Source organism: Marmota marmota, unplaced genomic scaffold (genome assembly GCF_001458135.2).
Source record: "Marmota marmota marmota unplaced genomic scaffold, marMar, whole genome shotgun sequence".
NCBI lineage: Eukaryota > Metazoa > Chordata > Mammalia > Rodentia > Sciuridae > Marmota > Marmota marmota.
In genome coordinates this window covers 9,918,881-9,936,402 of record NW_026000164.1, presented here as the reverse complement: position 1 = coordinate 9,936,402, position 17,522 = coordinate 9,918,881, and the positions used below count along the sequence as shown (strand labels likewise).

The 17,522-nt window shown below is 39.7% G+C and overlaps 2 protein-coding genes across 2 annotated transcripts in view; both read right to left on the bottom strand.

The window, feature by feature from the left end:
• Nucleotides 1-1,920: 1,920 nt before the first annotated feature.
• LOC107149182 (olfactory receptor 9A4-like) lies at nucleotides 1,921-3,103 on the bottom strand. The gene has a single exon (XM_015493939.2). The coding sequence runs from the start codon at nucleotides 2,941-2,943 to the stop codon at nucleotides 1,999-2,001; it is 945 nt and encodes a 314-aa protein (XP_015349425.1). The 5' UTR covers nucleotides 2,944-3,103; the 3' UTR covers nucleotides 1,921-1,998.
• A 10,816-nt stretch (nucleotides 3,104-13,919) lies between these two features.
• Nucleotides 13,920-17,522, bottom strand: part of Clec5a (C-type lectin domain containing 5A) — a 34,392-nt gene continuing 30,789 nt past the window's right edge. The window contains exon 8 of the mRNA XM_048786806.1: nucleotides 13,920-14,090. The gene's annotated coding sequence lies outside the window, so the exon portion shown is untranslated. The remainder of the gene's footprint in view (nucleotides 14,091-17,522) is intronic.

Sequence of the window (17,522 nt, the reverse complement as noted above, 5' to 3'; positions counted from 1 at the left end):
CCCATTTCTTTTAGAAGCCTCACTTTCTTATATCAAGAAATAGTATGGCAAGACCACACTCTGGGCCTAGGAATCCTCATTGTTATTAAACTGCTAAATGTTCCTAGGATATTCTACTGTACAGAGTCAGAAGATGTATGATAGGCAGATAGCCATGAGTCTATGTAAATTAGAATTCAATTATGAGTCTCTAGAGGTTTTAACTAACCTTTTCTATATTTAGAATTAGAATATTCTGTAATTATTCGTTTATTTTGTCTCATATACACAAGAGTCTAAAATATTGTACTATTATGACCTATATGACTACTGAAAATGTTGAAGAACATTTTGTATATGCTCACTTCATTCTTTTATTTAAATTGTTATACAATATTTACATTGTCAGAGCTCATATCTAGTGCAAAAGATTATTGTTAATCTCCTAGTATAAATGGGCTTTTAAAACAATATGTACAAATATAAATAATGGAAGAAAAGATTAAATTAGAAAATAGCAAAATTAATATTTCTACATGACAAAAGATTTCATCTAAAAAGCAATAAAAACTCAGATTTACAAAAGATATCTTCAACATACGTATGATAATATAGTTTAGGTACACATAATATCTTAAGAATATTTCATTAAGAATAAATATATAATAAATATATTAAGAATAAATAACAAAATTATTCAAGGCCCCAGGACAAGAAAAGTTCTCTACTCAGCTTTAAAAACACTATGAGTTGTCTGGACTCACTAAAGATTCTTCTGCCAAGAAATTGTCTGTTACATTGAGACACTTTCTTGACAACTAGAGGCAGGATTATTTCTTTTGTTTTTGAAATAAGACGTTATTATAACATAGAACTGAAAGCAATATGAAGAGCAATTCTATAGTCTCTCTCCCAGCACTATTCCTGAGTCCCATTCCAATCATCATATCCCAAGGAAACCAATTTTCTGAGTTCCCTCCCAGACTTAACATATATGAGTATGAACAAAAACTAATGAATGCAACTATGTGCAAGTATGAACAAAAACTAGTGTTTGCCTTTTTTTTCATACAAAAAGCTAACACGTAAGCAAAAATTTCTGCTCTTTGCTTTATATATTAGACATCTTTTAATGACAAAGAAAACATCCTATTCTTCTTAGAGTCTTGTGATATTCAACTGAATGGAAGTTCCACAATTATTTTTACAGTCACTTTGTGATGTTCATTTGGATTGCTGTCAAAATTGTGTAATTACTTGTGTCATGATGTAGAAGTAGTCTCTAAATCATATCATAGAATACAGAAGTATTAAGAATAATGGGTGTGAGAGGAACAGGGGCTAGGATGGGGGAATATTGGAACTGAGACATGGATTAGGGGAGCTTAGTATAGTGCTGGAAGACCTTGTGGTAAACTTGGTTCTTATGAGAGAAGGGAGTAGAAAAATGAATACAGAAATAAATCTGGTAACCACTTAGAGACATGAAGTGGAATCAGAAAAGAAAGTAGAAAGGACAGAGTATGGAGTGGAGAAACTAAGGGAGCAATGAGGAGGAAGGTGCCCTGTCAAAACAGAAGAATGTGAAGCACCGGATGAGGGATCAGAAGCTGCCTCCTCTTCTGTCCTCTCTGTATCCCTCCTTCAGCCCAGGAACACAGATTTGAATGTTCTAAAATGCATATATTCACACTTGCCAAATTTGTTTTTTTATGTTATGGTTATACAAGTGTGTTCATTTAAAAAACAAGAGGGTTGGAGTGTAGCTCAGTGTAGCATGCTTGCCTAGCATAATTGAAGCCCTGGGTTTCATCCCCCAGAACAACACCACCAAAAATGCCAAAATAATGTTAATAAAGTGATCTCCCATGTAGGAACTATCTAGTTATAATTTTGAGCATGATCAGAACCATAGACTTCTCTTGTAGATCACAAACTATTTGATGATGAGAATGAATATGATAAGAATTAGTATTTTTAGATTACTCAAGTTCATGGTAGATTGTCCCTAGGACAGAGCTAATCCTTTAGAAGTCGACAACAGCGTTTGATGCCATGCTGAAAGGCCTGTATGAATTTGTCATTGCGGAGGGTAAAGATGACAGGGTTCAGGAAAGGGGTCACCACAGACACCAGCAGTGATGCCACCCTGTTGTACTCAGCCGCCTGCGTTTGCTTGGGTTTCACATAGAGGAACAAGCAGCTGCCATAGCCAATCACAACATAGGTGAAGTGGGAGGCACAGGTGGAGAAGGCTTTCCTCCGGCCCGAGGCTGAGGGGATCTTGAGGATGGTGGAGATGATGTAGGTGTAGGAGATAATAGTAGGGATCATAGAACCAATGATAATAAAAACAGCCATCAAAAAAAGAATAAATTCCGTGAAAAGAGTATCATCACAGGACAGTTTGAGCAATTGTCCTCGGTCACAGTAAAAATGGTCTAGCAGATTTGATTCACAGAAAGTAAGCTGGAATGTGGCATAAACTGGCCAAATTTGAAAAAGGAATCCAAATACCCATGACACAATTACCATCCAGAAACAGGTACGGCTATTCATGATGATATTGTACCTCAAAGGGTTACAGACAGCCACATAACGGTCCACAGCCATCACTCCTATTAATGCCAACTCTGAGCTTCCCAAAGAAAGGTACAAATATAATTGTACACAACATGCAGTCAAAGATATTATCTGAGTCTTTAGGAGTAGCAGTCCTTGGAGCATAAAAGGAACAGCAGTGGATGTGATCAGGATCTCCAGGACAGAGAGGTGGCCAAGGAAGAAATACATGGGGGATTGAAGATGTTTGTTGACATAGATGGTGATGATGATGACCGTGTTTCCCATTATTGTCACTGAGTAGAAGAAGAAGAAGGTAGCAAAAAGAATATAGTGTAGTTCTTCAGAGCCAGGGAATCCTAAGAGAAAAAACTCAGTAGCACTCGAGTAATTCCCCAACATTTAGTTTTGAGCACTTCTTCTTTATGCAATCTAGAGAACAAAAGATAGATAATGCTGCTTCTTATCTCAAATACAGAATTAAATCCTATTATTCTCATCAAAATGGACGGGACAGGAAGACATGATGATAAGTGAAATAAGGCAGCACAGAAAGACAAGTACCATAAGTTTTCTCTCATACATGAAGCTAAAAGAAGTCAACCTGAAAGTAAAATAGTGAATGCGAGAGCTTGGGGAGTGTTGGAAAAGAGGTGATTGGATTAGATCAGTGCATGCTGTATGCATGAACGGAAATATCATGTCAAACTTCATGAGTGTGTTCACATAATGCATTAATAAAAAATAAAAAAGAAGGAGAAACTTCCAGGTAGAGAAAATATTCTCCTGTTGATCAGGAAGATACTCACCTCCAGAGAAAAGGAGTGAACTGAAGAGTTGTATACTCTGCAGAACTCAGACCAGGCTATCTTCTGCCTTGCTTCCTTTACTCTCAGTGAAATAGAAAATGTTTTCACACTAGCATTTAGAAAAAAATCCAGAAAGCATAGTCCTTCTTTCCCTCTGCAGTGTGTCCCTAAGGAAAGCTCTTCACTGAGGAAAATCAGCTCACTGAAACCCTAGGGATGGAGTCCTGGGACAGCTAGAGAAACTTTCAGCCCTTTTCTCCTGAGGCTAATCAAGTTTTGAAACTGTTAGAAGTTTTGGGTCATGGGCAAGATGGAAAACTACCTCATGGAGAGTTTTTCAACGTCCAGGATGCCTTCCTCCCAGGCTTCAAGTCCTGGAGTCAGTCTCTGCTCTCATGGTTACCTGAAGGACTGACATAACCTGCTTGTGGCACACATTGCCCAAGAAAGTTGTAAAGCTAAGTAGAATCCTGAAGTAACTCAGTGCAAAACTTCACTATTGAGACTAAACAGGTTGTCCAAAGCCTCAGAAAAAGTTGGGAAAATTTCTTAGGGAAACTACAGAATTCAAAATACACTAAAAAACTTAGAAAATCATACACATGTTTAGGAGAAGATGCATGCTCAGGAAAGACCTGAAAAGATTCTTATTCTTTACCTCTGACTGATATCTGGTTTCAGTGCAAGCTTGGCTAAGTGTTGGAGAAGTCTTCAGAATTAATCTGCAAAGGTAAGGAGAAATGTTTGGATTGTTTTTGGTTTATTTTCTTATTATAATTTTTCAATTAATTTTGGGGGTTTCATTTTTGGGTTTTTACTCCTGGCACTCAAAAAAAAAATACCAATCAAAACATTAGCTGGACACAACCTAATAGAACAGAGATTTCAATGACCATTAATGATCAGAAATTTAGTCTTTGTATCAGTAGTATGGAAAAGTCACTAAACAAACAGATGCCTATAGCTGTCAGCAAACCAAACCAAACAACAAAAATACAAAATAAAATACCTTAAGAAAGGGAGAATTTGGTTTCCAGAGTTATAACACAATACTGCCTGAAGGTCTAGTTTTTTACAACAATAGAATCACAATGGACAAGTATAGTCCATTCAAAAGAACAAAATAAATGGACAGAAACTATCTCTAGGATGGCTAGACATTATGTTGTCTAAGCAAAGACTTTAAAACATTATCTAGAATATATTCCAAGAGTATAGGTAAGCATGGTTCAAGAACTAAAAGAAATCAGGAAAATAATGTCTGAACAAATTAGAATGTCAATTGTAAAAATGGAAACACACACACACACACACACACAATAGAAAAAAAGTGCAAATGAAATAGAAAATTTACCAGAGGTTCAACAAGCTAGCAGAAGAAGTAACTGGTGAAATAGAAGATAGAACCATTGAAGTTATCCAGTTTGAGGAACAGAAAGAAAAAGGATGAGGAAATGAAGCAAGACCTAAGTGGCCTTTAGGAAACTATCAGCATTTCATCCTGCATATATGGGAATCCCAGGAGGAAAACACAGAGAAATGAGCAATAAAGATTATTTAAGAATTAATGCTTTAAAACTTTCTTAATTTTTTACAAGAATCTACACACTGAAGAAACTCCATGATCTCAAACTGGATAAACTTAGTGAGAGCTACACCAATTATAATCAGTTAAAAGAGCTTGTCACATACAGGGAATCTTCATAGGATCAGTGTTCAATTTTTTATAAAAAACATCTAGGCCAGAAAGCATTAAGGTGGCATAAAGTGCTGAAAGAAACAGAAATGTCAACCAAGAGTTCTGTAGCCAGAAAAGCTCCCCTTCAGAAAAGAGGAAGGTATTAACACCTTATAAAATAAATGAAAGCTAATGGAGTTTTGTTGTTGTTCTTGCTATTTTTGTTTGTTTGTATTAAAATCAATAGACCTGCTCTAAATGAAATGCTAAAATGAATCCTTCCAGTTGAAATGAAAGGACACTAGAATAAACTTCAAGCCACATTAATATATAAAGATCTCTGCGAAAGATATCCACATGGGCAAATATGAAAGCCAGTTTCATTGTGGTTTTGTTTTTGGCCTTTGAAAAATTTTTCTGTATAATTTAAAAATCAAGTGCATTAAATTATAAATCTATTTATTGAGTGCATGACATATGTATTATCTTTGATGACAATAGTAACATAAAAGAGGGTGATGGAGCTATGCATACCAGAGTTTTACATACTATTGAAGTTATTTGGTACCACCTTAAACCATATTGTTATAAATTTTGTATGTAAAACACAATATCTGTTTTAGACATCTTTTTCACTGATGTGAATAAAAGATCCAACCAGAACAACTATATTGGAGGAAAAGTTTATTTATGCGCACACAGTTTCAGAGGTCTCAATACATACACAGCTGGCTCCATTCCTGAGGGCTCAAGGTGAGGCTGAACATCATTAAACTTTCAATCAAAAGGCAGAGTTTGGCAGAATGATTTAACAAGGAAGAGTCAACTGCATGCTGTTTACAAGAGACTCAATTTATATCCAAAGAGACAAAAGGTTGAAAGTGAACATAAGGGAAAAGATATTCCATGCATGTATTAACTAAAAGAGAGCTAGAGTGGCTACACTAGTATAGGAAAAAAAATAAAATAAAATGCAGACTTTAAATAAAAAAATTACATAGATAATGAAGGACATCATATATTAATAAAAAGGTCAATCCTGCAAGAAAATGTAACTATTATAAAAATATAGATACTAAAACAACAGAGTCTCAAAATATATGAAGAAAATACCGATGGAATTACAGGGAAAAATAAACATTCTACAATAATAGTTAAAGATTTTAGGACCTACTTTCAATAATAGAATATCTAGGCAGAAGATGACTAAGAAAATATATGACTTGAACAACAGTATAAATTAATTAGCCCTGATAAATGTAGTTTACCTAATTAATACAGAATAAACATTCTTCTGATATGCACATGGAATGTTCTCCAGGATAGAACTTGTTATGCCACCAAACAACTCAAGTTAAAAAAATTATTGCCAACCATAATGAATGACACTAAATATCTATTACTGAAGTTAAATGGGAAAAATCATAAATATATAGACATCACCTAGCACACTCTCAAACCATTAATAAGGTAAAGAAGAAATCAGGAAATAATTAGAGCTAACTACAAATAAAAACTCAACATACCCAAATTTATAAAGATGAAGGCAGTGCTCAAAGGAACATTTATAGTCATAACACTTGAACTTAAAAAGTAGGAAGATCTCAAAGCAATAACCTAAACTTACACATTAAGGAACTAGAAAAAGAAGAGCAGCCCAAACTCAAAGCAGAAGGAAAAAAATAATCAAAATTAGAGCAGAGATCAAAGAAATAGAGAATAGAAAAATAAGCAGATAGAATTAATGAAGCCAAAATTGGTTCTTAGAAAGAGTAACAAAACTGACAAACCTTTATATATACTAACAAAAGAAGAAAGACAACTCAAAATTATCTATAATCAAAAATGAAAAGAGTAGAGATTACAATTGATTTTTTAGAAATAAAAATATTATAATATTCTGAACAATTGTATGCCAACAAATTAGATAACACACTTGAAATTGGTAAATTCCTAGAAATACACAACCTACTGAATCATATTGAAATAGAAAATTTGAACCAACCTATTGAAAGGAAAGTGAGGAACCCAGAGAAGACAAGCGAGTGAGAAATGAAAGACAGAGACCCATCAGAGATACACACGAGAGTTTATTTGTCAGAGTTGACAAATAAAGGCCATCTCTCCAGAGAGAGTCAACACATATTTGAGTTCTGGGACTTTTATGGGGCAAGCTCAGGGATTAAAGCCAGGTGGGTCCTAATGCTGGTAGTTAAGGGTAGGGTTGGTATGAGGGAGTGGTGAGCCTTTCTCAGAAAGGCCTGGGGGTGGTAAAGTTAAACTTTTTCTTAAAAATGGCAGTTGTCTGTTTTTTAAAAAATTTATATATGACAGCAGAGTGCATTACAATTCTTATTACGCATATAGAGCACAATTTTTCATATATCTGGATGTATACAAAGTATATTCACACCAATTCATGTCCTCATACATGATCATCACATTCCACCATCATTTCTAACCCCATGGTCCCTTCCTTCCCTCCAACCCCTCTGCCATATCTAGAGTTCGTCTTGAGTTCCAAAGGAGACAATAGTCCCATTAATAAAAAATAAGTTAAAAAAAAAATGGTGACTGCACTTAAGATGGCCATCCAGAGGCTAAGCAAGAAACTTAGACCTATGACAAGAGATTAAATTTGTAGCAAAAACTCCGCTTCGGAACTGCTTTACTTCAATGGTGAATTCTACCAAATATTTGAAAGAAAATTAATACCAATCCTTCTCAAAATCTTCAAAAAACAGATAAAAAAGAAACTTGTAATTCTATGAAGTCAGCAGTATCTTGATACCAAAGCCATATAACATCATATGAAATTTACAGATCAATATTCCTTATGAAATTGTCAAAATTCATAACAAAATACACATGGTATGAGTTTAGAGCTTATTAAAAAGAATATATTTCATGACCATGTGGGATTTGGCCCAGAAAAAAACAAGAGTGGTTTAATATAAGAAAACCAGTTGATATAATATACCACATTAATAGAATAAAGGAGGTCAAAAATCCCACACGATTATCTCCATGGATACTGAAAATGTAATTAACAAAACATAACTTTTATTCGTGATAAAAATGCTCAGAAAACTAGAAATAGAAGGGAAGTTCCTCAATATAGTAAAAGACATATATAGAATACTCAGCTAACATTATATGCAATGTCAAAAAACTGAAAGTTTTCCCATTAATATCAGGAATAAGATAAGAATGACCACTTTTATCACTGAGATACAATTCAAAATTACTGGAAGTTCTAGTCAGAGCAATTAGGCAAAATGAAAAGAAAAAATAGAGGGAAGAGAGAAAGGAAAGAAAAGAAGGAAGGAAGGAAGGAAGGAAGGAAAAATAAAGTCATTAAAATGCAAATATAAAGAAGCAAAATTCTCTGTTCAGAGAGGACATATTTGCATATACAGAAGATCCCTAAGAATCTACAAGCCAACTACTAGGACTAATAACTGAATTCTGCAGTTTCAGGGTACAAGCCCCAACACAATGAAAGTCTATTGTTGGTATCAATAATCAGCAATTCATAAAGGAACTTAAGAAAAAAATTCCATCTACAATAACTATAAGGTCAGGCAGCGGCAACCAAAAGGAGGCAGATTTAAAATGCTGCTGAAGGAGGCCTTACTGAGATTTGCCCTCAGGCAGAGCTCTCAGAGCAGCAGAGTGGGTCTAAGAAGTAGCGTGCCAGGGCTGGACCAGACTGGGAATTTTTTTGGTTCTTTTGCGTGTGGGTGGGTTGCTTAATCATCTCAAACCGACCTAAGAACCCCACCTTTTTGATGATATAGGGCATCGAATTTCATCTGGCTACTTCTTGCTGGCTAGGGGCGCTGGGGGGAGTGGGTGGTTTGATGTTGGTTAGGTGAGGATGAGACTGTAGGGGTGTAGAAGCATCTGGTTGTAGGTCACTCTGGCATTCACCCACAAAGTTTTGGGCGAACCTGAGGAGGCAGAGAGCAATCATTAATAGAAGCCCTATGACTAATATAGGAGTGAGAATGGGAGTTAGTCATGTAATGAGGGTTGAGTTTAGTCAGCCTGGCCAAGGGCCATTTGATTGTTGCTATTTAAGAATAGACAGCTTCCTCCTTTGTCTGCCATCAGGAGATTGAGGGCTTGATGGTTCTGTAGTGAAACTTGGGCAATAGATGTTTGCCTTTGTTGGGAAGCCAGAGAGGTGGCTGATGCCTCTACCGCTTCCTGAAGTTGTTGTTCAAGCTTCTGAGTTGCAGTTACTGCATAACCAAGTCCCCAGTCCAGAGGCAGCGAGTGAGGAGGTCAGGGAGAGTCCAACTACTACTGGTAGAAAGACAGCCCATCTTGTCCTGGAAATGGAGATAGTAACAAGCCATGTTAATTCAGCCTCACTGTACAGAGTTAATGAGGGACCAAGATGGAAGGAACACAAAAAGCAAAGAGCATGTTGAGGCTTAGATTTTTTGTTAGGGTAACATTGCACCAGAAAAAGAACCCCGGTGGAGCAAAGGTTGGGGAAGAAATCGAATAATCTGATCACAGGGTGCCGAACCAGAGGAAGTGTAGCAGCAGGGGAAATTTTCTGATGAGTTACGAAAAAGAGGTACTTCCTCAAAAGCTGGAGAGGGGGTTCTTGGATCTAGTTGAGGTATTGAGAGGAAGATCAATGGGAATAGCAGTTTACGGAATACAATCCAAACCTATGCAGAGGAAACAGTCTGAAATTGAACCCAGGGCCTCACACATGCTAGGAAAGTGCTCTACCACTGAGCCACAACCCCAGCCCTGGTTATATGAATTTGAGGGAACACTTGTAGATAAGTTCTCCATACTCTGATAGAGGCTGAGGGGTGCTTGGCAAAACCCCACGAATAAAATTTACCATCAACACTAGAAGCCCATTTCAGGTCTCATGGGTCCCAAATAGTTTCTCTTAGCCACGCCTATCTAGGAAGCATTTCTTGCATGAATTACAAGGGCACCCGCCACAGGTGTTAGGCTAGTGCTTACAAGATTCCTTGGTTTGGTCTGATATGAAATATAGCATTGCTGCACATAGGTGGGCCAATGTGGCTTGGTTGAATCCAGTAATGTTAGGGGTGACTGCCCAATTGCAGCCAGTGGAAGGGCAATCACCTTGACCCATAAACTGAGAGCGGGTGGTGCCATCCTGCTGCCATGTCGTTTGGATGAGAAAGCACCATCTATGGGTTGGGAGAGAAGTTTGAGAGAGATTAATGATTAGTAAAAGAAGAGGGTTGGCGAGAAAGCTTGAGTTTGGTCCAGAGCAGTCCCCAGGCAGAAGTCTAGGACTGGACATTTGGAACAGACGCCTTTTTAGGGTAAGAGACATGGTACCAGGGGGAGTGGCCCAAAATCTTGGCCACCGTTGGAGTAGTAAGTATGACTGTATGGGGTTCTGTCCAGCAAGGTTCCAATGATTGAGGATGCAGCTCTCAAAGTAAGACTGCGTCACCCAGTTGAAGGGGGTATGATTCAGTTTGTGGTTGTTCTGGGAATGAAGTAACAGATGGCACAGGAAGACACCGGTCTGCATTTTCCTTAGGAGTTTGTGTAGAAGTGTGAGCTAGGGCATGTAGGACACAAGGGGAGAAGGAGTGACTGGAAAGCTGTGGTTGATTAAGAAAGGGAACCCATAGAGTAGCTCAAAGGGGCTAAGGCCTGAGGGGGCTGTAGGGGCTGCCCAAATTCGGGTGAGGGCCAACAGCAGGAGATTGGGCCAGGACAGCCTGAGTTCAATAGCAAGTTTAATGAGATGATTTTTGAGAATGCCATTAACCCTCTCAACCTTACTTGGGGATTGGGGTCGGTAGGGGATGTAGAGCCTCCAAATGATGTTGAGGCCTTTGGAGACTAGTTGAACAACCTGAGAAGTGAAGGCCTGATGGTTGCCTGACTGGATGGAGGAAGGAAGTCCAACCTGGAAATGATCTGCTCAATGAGGATGGAGGCGATGGTGTCAGCAGTTTCCCTGGAGGTAGGGAAGGCTTCTATCCAACTGTAGGAGAGTGCTATCCCCCAAGTCACAAGCAGTTAGTCCCCACCTCTTTGGGCAAGCCTTGGCACAGGATCTATCTTGGGGTAGGACTGTCCATGTCAGCTGTTGAGACCTAAAGGATGTAGGGTCTTCCCATGTGAAGGCAAAGTGGTAATAAGAGTCAGGATGGAGGGGCACTGTAAAAAAGGCATCTTTAAACCAGGTCAGTAAAGTGAGTGGTCGAAGTGGGGATATGAGAAAGAAGAGTGTAAGGGTTGGGAACCACCAGGTGGATGGGAATAACGGCTTAATTAATTAGGCAGAGGACCTGGACTAAGTGATAGGCACCCGAGGGTTTGCATACTGGCAATATGGGAGGGTTGCAGAGGGAGTCAGTAGGGATGAGGAGTCTCTGGGCAAGTAATTGGTATATGATGGGTTTAAGTCCCTCCCTGTGGGTTTTGGAGGTGGGAAATTTGGGATGCAAAGGAAATTTAGATTGGGGCTTCAGCTGGATACGGACTGGTTTGTGGTGGGAGGCTATAACCAGCTTGGAGATGTCCCAGATCTGGGAATTGACTAGGTCAGGGGGCAATGGCACAGTAGGTACTGTCAGGTTATTAGAGAGGGTAAGGATTAAAGGCAGAAAAAGATGGGTGGTAGTATTCTTGGGGAGTAGTTGGAAGGTAGCTCCTAGTAGTTGGAGAATATCTCTGCCTAGGAGAGAAACTGGACAAGGTGGAATGACCAGGAAAGAGTGTGTGAAAGGGTGTCCCTCCAAGGCACAGGCCAGCTTATCAGTTTGATTTGGGGAGGAGGGTTTGCCATCAATCCCCATAACTAAGACCTGGGAAGAAAACAGAGGCTCAGAGTGGGAAGGCAAGACAGAATAGGTAGCCCCCATGTCCACAAGGAAGGTTATGGACTTACCTACTCCTGGAGCGTTACCCTGGGCTCGGTGAGGGTGATGGGGATCCTCAAGTCCAGGCTTCTTCAGTCTTCTACGAGCCCCAATAGTTCAAGAGAAGGGACCGCCTGGCTGGTCATACCCCTGAGTGGAGTTGCTGAGAAAGGACCAGCTATGGTCCTTTCCAGTCACTCTTCCAATGTTCTGTCTGCTTACATGTGGGGCATGGCCTGGAAGGGGGGTGCTGTGGGCTTGGGCATGGGCAAGCCTAGTGACCTTTACATCCACATTTGCAGCAAGCCCCTTGTGGAGAGAAATGCTGGTTCCCCCAGGAAGATCTCACTGGAGCCGTAGGCCTCAGGGCGGCTGCCAAGGCCTGGGTTTGGAGTGTTACCTTTTTCTGTAACTGAGTCTGCTTTAAAGGCCATTTTCACCAGACCTCAGATAGGGTCTGAGAGCCCTCCTCAGCTCATTTGAGCTTTGGGTTAGCTGGTAAGAGGGCCTGGTGGGACGGGATGTGGAAACTGACAAGAGAAGAGAGGAGTGAATAGGTGGAAGAATCCATTGCAGGTGATGGGAGAGGGAAGGGTTTATCAGTACAAGAGGTGGACAGAGGAATCATGGCTGCAGGAGAGGAGGAGGGGGAGGGGAGGGTGTAGATATGGGAGGGGAGGAGGGAGAGCATTGCCTCAGTAGGGAGGGGGAAGACAGGAAGGTGGGGCTGAGAGCAGCTCAGGTGGATCTGAGAATGAAGAGGGAGAAATACAAGAACGATGGGAAAGGGGTTCCCTAGCAAGGGAAACTTTAGCAGTAGAACAGGTAGAGTAGAGGGGAGGATGGGAGCAGACCTCAAAAAGCCTGAATGTGCCTCCAGATGGGGACTTCTGCCCACTTCCCTATCCAGCAACAGAAATTGTTCAATTCAGTGAGGGTTGAAAATCATAAGTTCCTTCTGGGGGCCAGTGTGACCCATTGTCTAAGTCACACTGGGGCCAGGCCACAATGGAGTAAAAGACCAGGTGGTTTGGCTTAGGACTGAGTCCTAACTTGGCAAAATTTCTATATAGACACCCAAAGGATTTTGGTGTCTAAGGAGGACTTGGTGTTTCCCATGACCTTCCGGCACCCTCAGGAGTGGGTGGGAGCAGAAAAAGGCATCCCAAATTCTGATCGCACTCACCCAAGGAATGGATAAATGCCGAGCAGGGGTTGAGGTGTCCCTGCAACCCACTGGGGGCCCAAATGGATTGGAATGGCTCACACAAGGACTGGGACATCTCCACAGTTCCCAGGGCCTTGAACGGAATGGGCGGGGGTCTATGGCACTCGAGTGACTTATGGATAGAACCCCCGGTCGGAAAGGGGGTCAGAGGAAACAAGGGAACTTACCCCACTCCTTAGGAATTTCCTGGTTCATTTGAAGAGGAGGGTGGACCTCTACCCCAGATGTAAGATATGGAAGAGGCCCGAAAAGCCCTCCTGGGTTTCAGCACCAGATGTAAGGTCAGGCAGTGGTAATCAAAAGGAAGCAGATTTAAAAAGACCACTGACCGGGGCTTTATTGAGATTTTGCTCAGAACTCTCAGACCAGCAGAGTGGGTCTACGAAGAAGCGTACTGGGACTGGACCAGACTAGAATTTTTACTGGGCTTAGGGCAGGAAGGGAGGGTTAGGGACAGGAAAAGGGGTTTTTAGAGTCCCTTATCCTATTGGGGTTGGTTGTGGAAGCTGGCTAAGATCCAGGATTGGCCAGGAGACCCTGCTGAATGTCAGGCAGTTCCATGGGTACCTGATTGGTGGTTCTTTCATGTGCACGCAGCCGGATTGCTTAACACCTCAAACTGACCTAACAATAACAACCAAAATAAATGCCTTAGAATAAAATTAACCAAGGAGGTAAACAATTACACACTGAAAACTATAAAAATTGATGAAAGAAATTAAAGCAGTCTATTGTATAAATGAGCCAGAGAAATGGCCTTTTGTATATTGGCCCTAATTTCCTTATTTATTCACTACAAATTGAGACTTGTTAATCCAAAAGTCTGCTGGCACCAAATTGTTTTTTACCTAGCTAGTTATTTTAAAAAGCCTATCTTAGTGCATTTCTTTAAGAATAGAGGTTTATTTAGATTGCAGTTCTGGAGCCTTCTGGTGAGTGCATTCTTGCTGCAAGATAACAAGCAGAAAGCATGGCATGGTGAGACAGAGTAGGCATCATACTCTTAGTTTCATGTTCTCTTCTTCTAAAATCACTAATGCCATTATGAGGTCTCCACCCTCATGACCATATCAACTCCCAATTACCTTCCAAAGACTCCACCTCCAAATATCATTAGCATTTGAATTTGAGAATTAAGTTTCCAACACACAAACTTTTAGAGGACACATTCAAACCATATCATTCTTCCCTAGTCCTGAAAAATGATATTCTTCTCACTTGCAGTGTACATTTCATTATTGTAGCCTCAAAGTCTTAACTCCTTCCTGCACCAACTCAAAGACCAGAGTCTCATCTGAATCAGATATGGATGAGACTCAAGGTATGATTCATCCTGAGGTAAATTTCCTTCAGCTCTGAGCTTCTGAACTCACAATAAGTTATTTATATCCAAATTAAAATAGTGGAACCACCATAGGATGGACATTCCTTCTCCAAAAAGGAGAAATAGGCAAGAAAAAGGAGGAATAGTCCAAAACCCAACAGAGAAAAAAATATTGTTTTAAAGCTGAAGAATAATCATCCCTGACTCTATGCTTTGCTTCTGGTGCACATTGGTTTAGGGGTTGGGCCCACAAACACTCAGGCAACCCTGCCTCCATGGCTTTGGTGGGCTCAGATTATACTTCACCTCTCTCAGGCTAGCTTTGCATATTGGTAGCTATATAGTTCTGGGTACTTGGCAGCAACCCTGCTTCCATAGTCTTACTAGGCATTTCCCTATTGGGGACTCTTTTTGATGGCTACAGCTCCATCCAACATTTTCCCACAGCATACCCCAGGTGGGAACTCCAGGGGGACCACTGAAACAAGTCTGCCTGGGCCCTCAGACCATCCTCAAGATCTCTTGAATTCTAGATTTGAAAGCCATGATTATATAGCTTTTTCATTCTATAGGCTTGCAGAGTTAATGCCACATGGATGCCACCAAGTTTTAATATTTATGCCCTCTGAAGCAACAGGCCTAGCTGCAGGTGGAACAGTTGAGGAATGCTGTACCAGAATGTAGGGAGAAGACTCTAGATAGTACTGAGCATTAGCCTGTGAAGGGTGCGTTGGGCTGTCTCCTGAAACACTTCTGTCCTTCTGGAGCTCTGGTCCTAGGAGAGGAAAGGTTGCTTCAGAGATTTTCTGTGGGAAAAAACGTATACACATGCATTTTTGGTGGGAGTACAAATTAATGCAACCACTCTGGAAATGCTTTCAGCATCTTTCTTCCATCATTGTCTTGATGATCCCTTTTAACTATACTAATCTCCTTAGCAGAAATCACTTGGTCACACCCTTATTTTCTTCTCCTAAAATGTTCTTTCATTCTCTAGTATATATCCACGTTGAGAAATTTTCAAATCTTTCTGCTGTTTCCTTTTTAATTGTAAATTCTGCCTTTAAAGCATCTCTTTTCCCTCTATTTCACTGTTAGTAGTTAAAAGTGGCCACTGACATCCTGAATGTTTTGCTGCTTAAAAATTTCTTCCGCCCAATATCCTCATTTATTGCTCTTAAGGTCTGAATTCTGTAAAGTCTTAGGGCATGGACAAGGGAGGTCTTTACTTCAGGTTCCAGTACATTGTCCTTTAGTTCCATTTGAGACCTCATCATAATGGCCTTTACTGTCCACATTTCTATCAATATTCTGGTTGTGATCATTTAGGTAATCTGAGAAGTTCTAGATTTTTCCTAGGTTTTTCTTTCTCTGAGACCTCATACACCTTTAATGCTGTGTTTGTGGCAATTCACTTCAAAACTGTTCTAGCCTCCTCCCATTACCCAGTTCCAAAGCCACTTCCTGTTTCCATAGTGTTACTAGGCATTTCCCTACTGGGGACTCTTTGGTGGCTACAGCTCCATCCAGCATTTTCCCACAGCATACCCCAGGTGGGAACTCCCGGGGGACCACATTTTTAGGTATTTGTATAGTAACAATCTCACTTCTTGGTACCAATTTCCTGTCTTAGTCCATTTTCTGTTGTGATTATAAAATGCCTGAGTTTGGGAAATATATAAAACATATTTGCCTCATAGTTCTGGAGATGGGGAGGTGACAGAGCATGGTGCTAGCATCTGCTTGGTGTATGGTGAGGGCCTTCTTATTGTATCATAACATACAGATGGCATCCCATGATGAGGCAGAGCAAGCATTCCAAATTAGATCTCTCTTCCTTATCTTATAAAGCCACTAATGCCATCATGGAGGTTCCACCCTTATCACCTCATCTAATCCTAATTAAGTCCTAAGTCCCAAAGACCCCCACCTATAAATACTGTTATTATTTTTTTCTTTTGATATAGGCAATTGAACTCGGGGGCACTCTACCACTGAGATATATCTCCAAACTTTTTTATTTTTATTTTAATACAGGGTATCACTAAGTTTATGAGCACCTCACTAAATTGCTGAAGTTGGACTCTAATTTGTGATCCTCCTGCCTCAGTTTCCTGAGTTGCTGGGATTACAGGTGTGTACCACATGTAAAGGAATGAAACTTGATGCCAATCTTTCACCTTGCACGAAAGTGAACTCAAAGTAGGTTAAAGACCTAGGAATCAGATCAGAAACTTTGCAACTGCTAGAAGAAAATGTAGGTCCAACACTACAACATAATGGCACAGGTGTTGACTTTTATTTTTTTTAAGAAGTATACACTAAAGTGCAAGAAATACACCAAGAATCAATATGTGCAATGGCATCAAATTACAAAGCTTCTACACAGCAAAGGAAACAACAGCAAGAAAAGAGAGCTTATAGAATGGGAGAAGATCTTTGTCACCTGCTCCTCAGATAGGGGAGTGATATCCAGAATATATAAAAAAACTCAAAAAAACTTAACATCCACCCAAATAAATAACTGCATTAATAAATGGGAAAAGAACTAAACAGACATTTCTTAAAAGAAGAATTATAAATGTGTTAAATAAATATGTGAAAAAATGTTCAACATCTCTAGCAGTCAGGGGAATGCAAATCGAAACTACACAGAGTTTTTTTTCTCACTCCAAAGGAAATTAGTAAGATTATGAATAATAATAACTGTTGTCAAGGATGTGGGGAAAAAGGTATACACATGCATTTTTGGTGGAAGTACAAATTAATGCAACCACTCTGGAAAGAAGTATGGAGATTCTTAAAAAAACAAGGAGTAGAACCACTATATTATCCAGCTATCCCACTCCTCAGAATATATGTAGAAGATCTAAAATCAATGAACTATAGGGACATCAATGTTTATAGCAGCCACATCAATGTTTATAGCAGCACAAAAGCCAAGCTATGGAACCAATCTAGGTGCCAATAAACAAATAAATGTATTAAGAAAATATAGTATATACACATTATATATATATATATATATATATATATATATATATATATATATATA